Here is a 12,125-nt window from a genome sequence, read left to right on the forward strand (position 1 = left end):
GCAAAGCGTCGGTGCCCACAGGAGCGGACCTCGTTACGGGACCCTGGCAGCAGGAGGCCCTGCAAGCGGCTCAGACGGCGAGGCCCCGTCCAGGGCACGTGGGAAAACAAAGGGATCGCGCCGTTCTTCGCTCGGGCTGCAAGCGTCGGTTAAACACGGGACTCAGCGGCTTCCATTGTGTGCTCCGCTCCCCTCCCCGCACACCAGCCACCCTCTGCTCCTCGGCAGCTCCCACCCTGCGGCCTTGCGGCTCCCTGCGGCTTCTCTCCAGCTCCCTGGGAAAGGCTCTGGGCAGCTGGGCTGTGGGCCTGGGGAGCCCTACGTGGGCACAGGACCCAGCCTGGGAGCCAAGGTGAGCAGAGACCCTCTTCCCACAGGCGCTTGGTTCCCCTCCAAGAGGGAGGCCAGGAGAAGGGCATCTCCCCAGTTCCATTTCCCCTGCCTCAGCTCGGCTGGGGGGGTCCCTGTTGCACATGCTAAGGCCCACAGCTCTCCAGGCCTTACATACAGCTGGGGGAGTCACTCCTGAGAGCCAGTTTTGATTATTTCTGGGCACTTCCAAATGCCATTCAGCGCTAAGGGCTTTAGCATCATCTCGGTATCAGCTCCTGGGACTGGAGGGCACGGAGCCTGTTCCCAGTGCGGCATCTGGAGCCTGACGCCAAAGCTCAGCCAGAAGTTCGTGCTGTTTGGGGCTGAAAACCGAGGTTTCCAAAGTGCAGAGACCAAGGCAAGGCCACAGTTTCAGATTGTCCCCCATTGGCTGGGCATAGATGGAGCAAGAATCAGTCTTTTCGGGTCTGCAGGGAAATGACTCGGACATCTCCTGGGTTCCTGCACTGCAGGGAGGGGACATTCGAAAGGGAGGGGCTGAGGGGTCTGTTTCGTGTCGCTAGCGTGCTGCCCCGTCCTGGAGAGGAACAAACAAGGGGATAGAAATTCCTTTAGCACAGGGCTCAGACCTAGCACCCCAGAGTGTGGTAGTGAATGGGGAGCTTGAGCAGAGCAAATAAACGTGGGGGAAGAAGGGGGAAGCCAAAGGGAATTTGGGTGGTTTGGCTGGTGGAAGGGGATGGATCCAATGAAAAAGTGGGATGGACCTCAGCTAAGTTCAAAGGGCCAGGGAACCTTTTCCTAGTTCCAGCATTTCAAGAGCGGACAGACAGACAGACAGACAGACATGCTCGTATGATTTTGGTGCCGTGCTGTGGTGAGCAGCCATGAGGACAGTGTTTTAGCCAAAAGCAAAATGAAACGAGTGAACAATACAACGAAGTAAGTCCGGGACGTTACTTTTGATAGCCCAGGTCGCTACCAAGTCCTAGTGTTATGAGGTTTCTCTGGGCAGCACCTGACCGGGTCACACTTCATGTCGTGCTATTCATAAGGAACGTGTTGCAGAATTTAGTCATTTACCAAGATTTTGGAGGAATTATGTGGCTGCCGCAGCTTGTATTAGTCTGCAAAACAAACAAGAGTATTGCTAGCGTTGGTTCTTCAGACACCACGTCGGGGCAGATCTGTGAGGGCTTGGAAGTGCAGGTGGCTTTGCAGAAGAGGGACGAAGCTGCCTTGCTTGACGCACCAATTGGAGGACTAGATTGTGCCTTCATGGCACAGCCCGGTGTTTGGGAGAGTCTGGGTGGCAGAATCGGGCAGAATTCTACTGGGGCACCTGGAATCAACCTCTTAGCAGCAGCTGGTCCAGCCCCAAGTGCAGTGCATGGCTAGCTCCTTCCCTGCCCTCCCCTTGGGCCAGCTGGCAGAGTCTGGCCGGTGGCTTGGGGCTGGCCCCTGTGCAGGTTGCTAGGGGAAGACTCCGTCCATTCTCGCCCCCTTTGGGTACACGCCCTTTGTGGAGCGAGACCCACGTGCCGTTTGGGAGCCTCCTGGCTTTCTGGCACATGCCTCCCTGCAGTTCCCCGGGGCAGTGTGCCTAGCGCAGGCCTGGAACACGTGCACCCGGGCGAGACGTTTGGTCAGGCCCCCCCCCCCCCCCCCCCCACCCCGTGTCCTAGGTCTCCTGGTCGCTAGGGGCAGATTTGGCTCAGTTACCTTAGTGTGAGCCCAGAGCTCCCCTCACTGACTGCACCAAGGCTGAGTCTCTGCTCATGGTCATCTGTTGTGCTCTGAGCCAGGCTGAGCTGTGACCTGGCACCATCCTCAGCTAGGGGGAAGGGAGAGGCCTGTCTGTAAGCCTTCCTCTCTCTTCGGTCCCCGCCCACCCCGGAGGCTGCAAGGCCCTGGCGGTTGCCTCCCTCCATTGCCTCTGGAACTGATCGCAGACAGCATGAGGCTGTCCCCTCGTGGCACCGTCTGTGTATTTGTTTGAGGCTTTCACTTTAATGCTCTTTCAGTAAATGGTAACAGGACATTATAGGAATGGATCAGTTATAAGGATGGTCGGGGGGCGGGCGAATTCTTTGCAGAAGAATTATGCCAGCAGAAAATCTGGCTCGGGGATTTTAAATTACCCTTGTCCAAAATCCAGGACTGACAATGCCTGCTCTTGGGCAAGTTTCAGGCTTTAGGCCTGCTATCTCGTGTCTTCTTAACAGTGCTGGGTCTCAGAGAGGAGCTGTCTAATATCTGCCATATATGTGAGAGAGTTTGTCTGTCTGTCCGTGTGTCCATCTGCAAGTCCATTGGTTCAAGAACTCCTCCTAAACCTTAAGAGCTAGGACCACCAAATTTGGCATGCAACTTCCTCTTATAACTTAAAACAAGGTCAGATTTCGTTTGTGCCAGGACAATGGGATGTGCCTGGAATTCAGTAGTTTCTCATAAAATGGAAAGGAAGGGATCTGGTAGGAGAGACAGTTCTCCTGTAGATGGGCCACAAGGGGGAGCATGGGGACTGGGACAGCTCTAACCCCACTGGGCCAGCAGGGGTGGAGAATGGGACAGCTAGCTACTATATATTGTAGGGAGTTTGTCTGTCTGTCTGTCTGACTCCCACCCAGGGACATGCAGCCCTCTCCCGCTGGAGCTGCAGCAGCCACGGAGAGGCGCTTCTCACCTGGCCTCAAGCTGCTGCAGTGACAGAGGGCTGGGCTGTCCTCTCTCCCCGGGGCAGCCTGCACCTGAACCCGCCTCCCCCTCCCCACCCCGGCGAAGCGATTGAAATGAAGAAAAACAAAACGTATTTGAGTTAAGGCCCTGAGCAATGTCGAGGAGCAATCGTATCCAGCCTGCTGCCTTGTGGGTCCCAGCCCTTAGTAGCACGGCACCCAGGTTTAAAGAACAGCTTTTTGGTAGATTGTAGACCGCACGTTTTGGGCCTTCCAGCCCCACCTCATTCCACACTCACCTCAGTGTATGGAATGAGGGTCCATTCCATGTGCCCCTTCAGGAATTCAGTGTACACACGTGTGCTCAGTGCCAGCAGAACAGGGGGACACCACTAGGAACAGAGCCCTCTTGTTAGTGCACGCTCATTGTGCATGCACAACGCATGCGTTCAAACCCTCTGCAAGCTGCACTGGTGAACGGTGCAGCACCCCCTCGCTGTTACATGGCCTCTGTCTGCCCTGGTGCTGCTCAGAAATGGGCACGTTTGTATAACAGCAAAAGTGTCTTTTGTTGTCTTCATTCGCAAAAATGACTGAGCCATTTGAGCGCGCAGTCTCTCCCCACGTGGCCCCTGGGCGGGGCCTGCAAGACGCCAGCGCAGAAGGGGAGAGGGGGACAAAGCTCTAAGCCAGGGGAACAGGCCTGTGAAGTTTCTGCGCCAGAGCCGGTGCAATGCAGGCAGGCCCAGCCTCCGAGCAAGGCGAGTAAAGCGGATGCCTTGGACCCCGCACGTTCAGGGCCCCACACGGCCCAGCTCCTGGCCCCGCCCACCCAGCTGCTCACTCGCTGCCCTGATTGGTGAGCCACGTGGCCGTGCGGCTCAGCCAACCACAGCGTGGGCCCCGCGAGCTCGTTGGCCGGGCCCGAATGCAGGACTAGGTTCCAGTTTCTAAAGGGGCAGGTGCCCCATGCACTCATCCCATCAGGGGAGTTCTGTGCACAGACCTTTGTGTTCACGGAACACCAGCCTATGCACACGCACTGGGACGTTCTGCACGCTCCTCTTGAACGTGTCCCTTCACAACTGTGGGCCTTTCCTCTGAGAGGAGATATTCGAGGTGGCACAGCAAACTGGCACCGCCACCAGCTCTTGCAATTCTATCACAAGTCTGACAATGTCGGGGGCGTTGCTTACAACCCCAGGCTCTTGGATTTACATGTGAATCTCAATTTGCATTAAAAATAAGAAAGTCCAGACTTCCTGTTTTCTGAGCAACGCTTGAAGGTATGAACCTGCCAAGCTCAAACCCAGAGTGCAAATCAAAAGGACTCAATATTTATGATGCCAGCCTCATTCTTTGGGGCCTTACTCCTGAGTGCTGCCTGCCGGAGGGGCCATACCACGCCGACTGGCCTTTTGTTGCTAACAACACCGATTGCGGCCTCGTGAGAGCAAGAGAATGAGAGCGAGCAGGCGGGGGAAGTGCTGGGAGATGGAGAGCGGAGAGCAGAGAGCAGAGACCGTAGTGCTCTCTTTGGCTGGGCCTGAGGGCCGTGAATGGGCGTCCATACCATAAAGCAGAGCAGCCAACACCAGAGCCAGAAGTGGATGAGCCTTGCGCAGCTGCAGTCCTTAGCGGGAGAGGACAGAGCCTTGACCGGGGCCATTCCGGCTCCTGTGCTCTGTGTCCGTGACAAGGCACACGGGAGGGCTGAGCTGGGCAGTGCAGGTGCCGCTTTCATTCTTGCCTTGCTAGCCCAGTGCTGTTGGCTTTGGCTTTGGGAAGCACGGGGCGACAGCCAGTGCTGCCTGGGTCCCACCAACGGCCCCTGGCGAGGAGGCCTGGGACTCAGAGCAGGGCAAAGCACCTGAGTGCCCCACGCTGGCCGGGGCCCAACGTGGATGGGCTTAGCTGGGGAGGCAGCACAGGGCTGGCTCTCGGGAGATGCACTGATTCTCCAGGCTGCCAGCTGGCCTCTGGCTACGAACCTGCTGGGGCCTTCGGGCTGCACCGGGGAAAGGGCTGGATGTGCATCCCATGAGGCAGCACAGTCCCTGCTGGCTCCCAGGCTGTACCTTGTGCAAGGCTCCGGGAAGCCAGCTCCTTGGTTTTATTGACTCCTGCCTCTGGGAAATGAAGCAGCTGGCTGAGCTGCCCGGCGCTGCCCTGGGACAGAGCAGCTTGAGATGTGGACAGAAACCCTGAGCACTTTCCCCGCCCGTTCCGGGAACTTCAGTCCAGCAGAAAATCCAGATAGATCCCCGCAACCTGCTATGGGCTTGCCAGCCTCTGGGCCTGAACGTGCCCGATAACGAGCAGGTCCAGGAGAGCCCTGGCATTTGGCAGGTTCAGAGGTGATACCGGACTCCAGCTCTGACCATGCAGCGACCTGCGTGGCCCAACTGCGCCTGAGCCGACACTGGAGACGTCGGACGGAACAGGAGGTGACCATGCGCAGCCAGAGAGCGGGACTTTCCAAAGGATGACGGTGAGCAGGCCAGGTCCTCAGCAGCGTACAGTGGAGCGGCTCCGCCGACAGCCCACTGTGACCCTCCAGACAGGGTGTAGTACAGCTAGGGCAGTGTGGAGGCAGCAGGGCGTACTCAGCCCAGCCTGCCGGCCAGGGGGGAGCATGGCACCCGGCCTGGGGGGAGCCTCTCAGGCAGCCGGTGGCTAGCGCAGCATGTGCAGGAAGAACTGGCAGCTTTGCTTTGGTTCGCTGGCTTGGGGCAGAGGGAGGGGGACCAGAGGCCCCGATTTTATAGGGACTGTCCTGCTATTCAGGCTTTGTCTGATATACGCCCTGCCCCGCGCCTCACATGGGCGCTCTGGTGACCCTGGAGAGTGGCAGGTGGGTACTCACGTGGCATGATGCCCTGGTCTGCCAGCTGCTCACGGGTTCGTCTCTGCTGGAGCCGTAACTGTAAAACTGAGAGAGAAGGAGCGTCAGGAAGAGATGGGCGCGTTGCCTGGGCAGGTCGTTCTCTGCAAACAGCCCCATAGCAGAGCATTCAGCGACACGCCCCTTTCTGCCACCGAGGGGGAGAGCCAGGCTTTCCCGTAGCCCCGGAAAAGAGGCACCCCCGGGATGGAGGGGTGTGCCAGGGAGCTCCTGCCAAGCTGTGGTCTGTTTGATTCAATAGCTGTGTCTGGAAGGCAGCGTCCCACTGGGGCCGAGCGACCAGCGGGAGAGAGGGCACAGACAGGGCCTCTTAGCTGATCCCCATTTAAAGAGCATGAAAACTCTCCAAATGGGCCAGCGGTGGACCAGATGCTGCAGGGAACCTGTCGCAGAGCACAGAGTCCTGAGCTGTCCCATCAGTCGGGGGGGGGGGGGGGGGCTGCAAGGTTTCCATCACGGTGTGTCTGAAAGGAAGGGATGGGGCCGCCCTGGTGCCCCACCCCCGTGCAGGGAATGTGGGAGCCCCTCAAGCCCTGCTCGGGGCACAGAGGGGGCCTCTATTGAGAAGGGGAGCTCTCGTAGCACACGTGGAAGTGGGGCTGCCACCTGTCTATTCACACAAACCCAAGCACCCTTGCCCCGCCCCTGCCCTGAGGCCACACCCCTTCTCCACCCCTCTCTGAAGGCATGTCCCAGCTCACTCTGCCCCCCCCCGTTTGATCACCCCCCGTCACTCACAGGCACTGATGGGGCAGAGGCTGGGATATAGGAGGGGGTGGAGGCTCCGAGTGGGGACAAGAGCTCTGGAGTGAGGAAGAGGGTTCCGGGCTGAGAATTCTGGGGCAGGGAATCAGAGTTCATGAGGGGGTGCAGACTCCGGGAGGGAGATTGGTGCAGAAGGGGGTTCAGGGCTGAGGCAGGAATTGAGGTGTGGGAGGCGGCTTGGGGCACAGGAGAGGGTGTGTAGGGTTGGCTCCAGGAAGAGGCTCAGGGCTGGGGCAGGAGGTTGGGGTGTGGACTCTGGGATGTTGGTGGATTGGGGGAGAGGCAGGAGATGCGCTATCTGGGGTGGGGAGACACAGGAGACGTGGGATCTGAGGTGGGAAGAGGCAGGAGGCGTGGTATCTGGGGTGGGGAGAGGCAGGAGGCGTGGTATCTGGGGTGGGGAGTGGATGGAGACGCGGGATCTGGGGTGGGGCGTGGCAGGAGATGCGGGATCTGGGGTGGGGAGAGGCAGGAGGCGTGGTATCTGGGGTGGGGAGTGGCAGGAGATGCGGGATCTGGGGTGGGGAGTGGCAGGAGATGCGGGATCTGGGGTGGGGCATGGCAGGAGGCGTGGTATCTGGGGTGGGGAGTGGCAGGAGATGCGGGATCTGGGGTGGGGAGTGGCAGGAGGCGTGGTATCTGGGGTGGGGAGTGGCAGGAGGCGTGGTATCTGGGGTGGGGAGTGGCAGGAGATGCGGGATCTGGGGTGGGGAGTGGCAGGAGATGCGGGATCTGGGGTGGGGAGAGGCAGGAGATGCGGGATCTGGGGTGGGGAGTGGCAGGAGATGCGGGATCTGGGGTGGGGAGTGGCAGGAGACGCGGGATCTGGGGTGGGGAGTGGCAGGAGACGCGGGATCTGGGGTGGGGAGTGGCAGGAGACGCGGGATCTGGGGTGGGGAGAGGCAGGAGACGCGGGATCTGGGGTGGGGAGAGGCAGGAGACGCGGGATCTGGGGTGGGGCGTGGCAGGAGACGCGGGATCTGGGGTGGGGAGAGGCAGGAGACGCGGGATCTGGGGTGGGGAGTGGCAGGAGACGCGGGATCTGGGGTGGGGAGTGGCAGGAGACGCGGGATCTGGGGTGGGGAGTGGCAGGAGACGCGGGATCTGGGGTGGGGAGAGGCAGGAGACGCGGGATCTGGGGTGGGGAGTGGCAGGAGACGCGGGATCTGGGGTGGGGAGTGGCAGGAGACGCGGGATCTGGGGTGGGGAGTGGCAGGAGACGCGAGATCTGGGGTGGGGAGAGGCAGGAGACGCGGGATCTGGGGTGGGGAGTGGCAGGAGACGCGGGATCTGGGGTGGGGAGAGGCAGGAGACGCGGGATCTGGGGTGGGGAGTGGCAGGAGATGCGGGATCTGGGGTGGGGAGAGGCAGGAGATGCGGGATCTGGGGTGGGGAGTGGCAGGAGATGCGGGATCTGGGGTGGGGAGTGGCAGGAGACGCGGGATCTGGGGTGGGGAGTGGCAGGAGACGCGGGATCTGGGGTGGGGAGTGGCAGGAGACGCGGGATCTGGGGTGGGGAGAGGCAGGAGATGCGGGATCTGGGGTGGGGAGTGGCAGGAGATGCGGGATCTGGGGTGGGGAGTGGTAGGAGATGCGGGATCTGGGGTGGGGCGTGGCAGGAGACGCGGGATCTGGGGTGGGGAGTGGCAGGAGACGCGGGATCTGGGGTGGGGAGTGGCAGGAGACGCGGGATCTGGGGTGGGGAGTGGCAGGAGACGCGAGATCTGGGGTGGGGAGTGGCAGGAGACGCGGGATCTGGGGTGGGGAGAGGCAGGAGACGCGGGATCTGGGGTGGGGAGAGGCAGGAGACGCGGGATCTGGGGTGGGGAGTGGCAGGAGACGCGGGATCTGGGGTGGGGAGAGGCAGGAGACGCGGGATCTGGGGTGGGGAGTGGCAGGAGACGCGGGATCTGGGGTGGGGAGAGGCAGGAGACGCGGGATCTGGGGTGGGGAGAGGCAGGAGATGCGGGATCTGGGGTGGGGAGTGGTAGGAGATGCGGGATCTGGGGTGGGGAGAGGCAGGAGATGCGGGATCTGGGGTGGGGAGTGGCAGGAGACGCGGGATCTGGGGTGGGGAGAGGCAGGAGATGCGGGATCTGGGGTGGGGAGTGGCAGGAGATGCGGGATCTGGGGTGGGGAGAGGCAGGAGATGCGGGATCTGGGGTGGGGAGTGGCAGGAGATGCGGGATCTGGGGTGGGGAGTGGCAGGAGACGCGGGATCTGGGGTGGGGAGTGGCAGGAGACGCGGGATCTGGGGTGGGGAGAGGCAGGAGACGCGGGATCTGGGGTGGGGAGTGGTAGGAGACGCGGGATCTGGGGTGGGGAGAGGCAGGAGATGCGGGATCTGGGGTGGGGAGTGGCAGGAGACGCGGGATCTGGGGTGGGGAGTGGCAGGAGACGCGGGATCTGGGGTGGGGAGTGGCAGGAGACGCGGGATCTGGGGTGGGGAGTGGCAGGAGACGCGAGATCTGGGGTGGGGAGTGGCAGGAGACGCGGGATCTGGGGTGGGGAGAGGCAGGAGACGCGGGATCTGGGGTGGGGAGAGGCAGGAGACGCGGGATCTGGGGTGGGGAGAGGCAGGAGACGCGGGATCTGGGGTGGGGAGAGGCAGGAGACGCGGGATCTGGGGTGGGGAGTGGCAGGAGACGCGGGATCTGGGGTGGGGAGAGGCAGGAGACGCGGGATCTGGGGTGGGGAGTGGCAGGAGACGCGGGATCTGGGGTGGGGAGAGGCAGGAGACGCGGGATCTGGGGTGGGGAGAGGCAGGAGATGCGGGATCTGGGGTGGGGAGTGGCAGGAGATGCGGGATCTGGGGTGGGGAGTGGTAGGAGATGCGGGATCTGGGGTGGGGAGAGGCAGGAGACGCGGGATCTGGGGTGGGGAGAGGCAGGAGACGCGGGATCTGGGGTGGGGAGTGGCAGGAGACGCGGGATCTGGGGTGGGGAGAGGCAGGAGACGCGGGATCTGGGGTGGGGAGAGGCAGGAGACGCGGGATCTGGGGTGGGGAGTGGCAGGAGACGCGGGATCTGGGGTGGGGAGAGGCAGGAGACGCGGGATCTGGGGTGGGGAGAGGCAGGAGGCGTGGGATCTGGGGTGGGGAGAGGCAGGAGGCGTGGGATCTTATATTTAAGATGACTTTTGGAACAGGTCTATATGACATTCTCATAAAAACACTAGGGAAATGTGGTCTAGGTGTAATTACTATCAGGTGGGTCCATACACAACAAGCCAGCATTGGAGGTTCGCTCTCAAATTGGGAGGGTGTGACGTAGTGGGGGGACTTGCTGGGCTGTGGTGACCTCTGCTGTCTGGAGCAAGACCCAGCAGGGAAAACCTCACTATGCAAAGGTGATGCCAAACCTGTTGAACCAGATAAACCCCATGGAGAGGAACAAAGGAAGGGGGAGGCTGCCCTGGCTGGGGGGCAGGGCTGGAAGAGAGTTAGTTAGAGTGGCTGGCTGGGAGCATGGAGGAGACAGCCTAGGGAAAGGGCCCAGTCTTCCCCCATCTCAAGGGGGCCTGAGGCATCCTAGCCCAGCTCTGTGACCAGATTACATCTGTGCTGTGCTGTATCCTGGAGAGGCAATAAACAACCTCCATTACACCGGCTGGTGCAGTCTGTTTGTGCCATTTCGGGGTGCAGGAGACGGGGGTCCCCCAACGCGCCGTCACAGAGGGCATATCTAGCAGGGTCCTGCAGGGGTCAGTTCTGGGTCTGTTACTATTCAGTATAAAACTGCAACATAAGGACATGAAGCTGGAACGTGGTAATGTGGGTGTTAAAGGCAGAGAAAATTGGGGCTACTCAGTCCTGGGTTTAGAAGTAGCCATCCTTCTACAAAGGAAGGTCACCAGCCAGTTACAGAGAGAGGCTGCAGAACTGGTATTCGTCTACAGATTTGACACTGTTACCCTGGGCTTGCATAGAGAGAGGCATTAATTGGTTAATGCACTAACATGCCAATTTCCCTGCCTTTAACATTCACATTTCCACATCCAAAGCTATGAATGGGACACATCCAGCCCACTTAGACAGCTCCATTAACACAGATCCTACAATTGACAGAGAAATGCCTTTTGCTGTTCTATGTATCTTGGATTCTGTTATTTCCTCTCAACTCCTCTGAGGACGTGGGTTTTACCCACAAACGCTCATGATGCTATATATTTGGTGAGTCTCTAATGTGTCATTGTTTTAAAAGTTACAGACTAACACGGCTGCCCCTCTGATCCTTTGGGATTAGTGGAACCTCACATATGACTGAATTGGGTTTTCTGTGACCTTTCACTACTTCTCTGGGTGGAAGCCAAGGACTGTGTTTGGCTTCTGGTTAGCCAGTAGGTGCCGCAAAAGCCCTTTGGATACTGACTTGGTGAATCGAACTATAAAAATGAACCCCCTGTTTTCGGGGATTGTCTGCCTTGATTCTTGCAGTGTGCTTTAAGCATGGCATTCTCATTGTGGCCCGTCCGTGGCATCTGGCCACACTCACATCTCCCACAGGACGTTACATTTAATTACATTACTATTAATGAGTTATTCACCACTTGGAGCTCATGCTGTGCTCTGCTTACGACTAAAGTAAGAATTGCCTCTTCCCTTGTGGGTTGCATGATTTTGCTGCTCCAAAAAGCAGTCATTAATTGTGGCTAGACACTTGATTTCTGCATCTCAGCCTAAGGTGACAAGAACCACATCAAGATGGGAAGAGTTGACATCCCCAGCTCTTACTGAGTTTTCTATTTCTGTAATCTCTCTAATATCCCTGAGCATTTCACAGTCACTGTCACCAACTTAGTCATGTGGCTGATAGTATATTCCTGCTGTTATCTTCCTACTATTCCAGCATGGAATTTCTAGCCGTAGAGATTTTACAGTACCGTTTGAGTCATTTAAGATTTCTCTATATTTGACTCTATACTTTCTTTCCTCTATACACTCCTCCACCAGCATGACCTAATCTGTAATTCCTATATAGTTTATACCGTCTGCTATTGATTATCATTCTTCTATCAAGTTTCTGTGATGCTTATTCTATCAATATCATACTTTACTACTAGGCACTCAAGTTAACACATCTTGATATTTCTAGAATTTGTATGCAATCACCTTATAAAACATTTCATTGTCTCCCTTCATGTGATGTAACTGAAAAGGACTTTTATTTTGTGAATGTTTCTCTTCAGTGCTGTTTTACTACCAGTACTTTATCAATAGTTTCATTAACGAGTTCAAGAAATGGCATGGAAAGTCTGCTTACAAACTTTGCTTGATACCAAATTGGGGGGTATGCAAGCATGTTAGAGGGCAGGATTAAAATTCAAAATGACTTGGACAACGTGGTGTATTGGAAGGAATTCAACAACAAGTAATTCAACAAAGAGAAATACAAAGTGCTTCACGTAGGAAGGACAAATCAAGTTCACAACTACAAACCAGGAAA

The 12,125-nt window shown here is 58.4% G+C and overlaps 1 protein-coding gene across 12 annotated transcripts in view; it reads right to left on the minus strand.

Annotated features, from left to right (window-relative positions):
• Positions 1 to 12,125, minus strand: part of MYOCD (myocardin) — a 339,174-nt gene that overhangs the window by 31,093 nt on the left and 295,956 nt on the right. For 7 of the 12 annotated variants that reach the window (XM_075903443.1, XM_075903442.1, XM_075903439.1 and 4 more), the window contains one exon: positions 5,878 to 5,943. In XM_075903443.1, the coding sequence (XP_075759558.1) occupies positions 5,878 to 5,943 (66 nt within the window). Of the gene's footprint in view, positions 1 to 1,293; positions 1,461 to 3,310; positions 3,404 to 5,877; positions 5,944 to 12,125 lie in introns of all 12 variants that reach the window. The other 5 variants (XM_075903447.1, XM_075903445.1, XM_075903449.1 and 2 more) reach the window with 5 other exon arrangements.

The sequence above is a fragment of the Pelodiscus sinensis genome, chromosome 20 (assembly GCF_049634645.1).
Source record: "Pelodiscus sinensis isolate JC-2024 chromosome 20, ASM4963464v1, whole genome shotgun sequence".
In the NCBI taxonomy this organism is placed as follows: Eukaryota; Metazoa; Chordata; order Testudines; family Trionychidae; genus Pelodiscus; species Pelodiscus sinensis.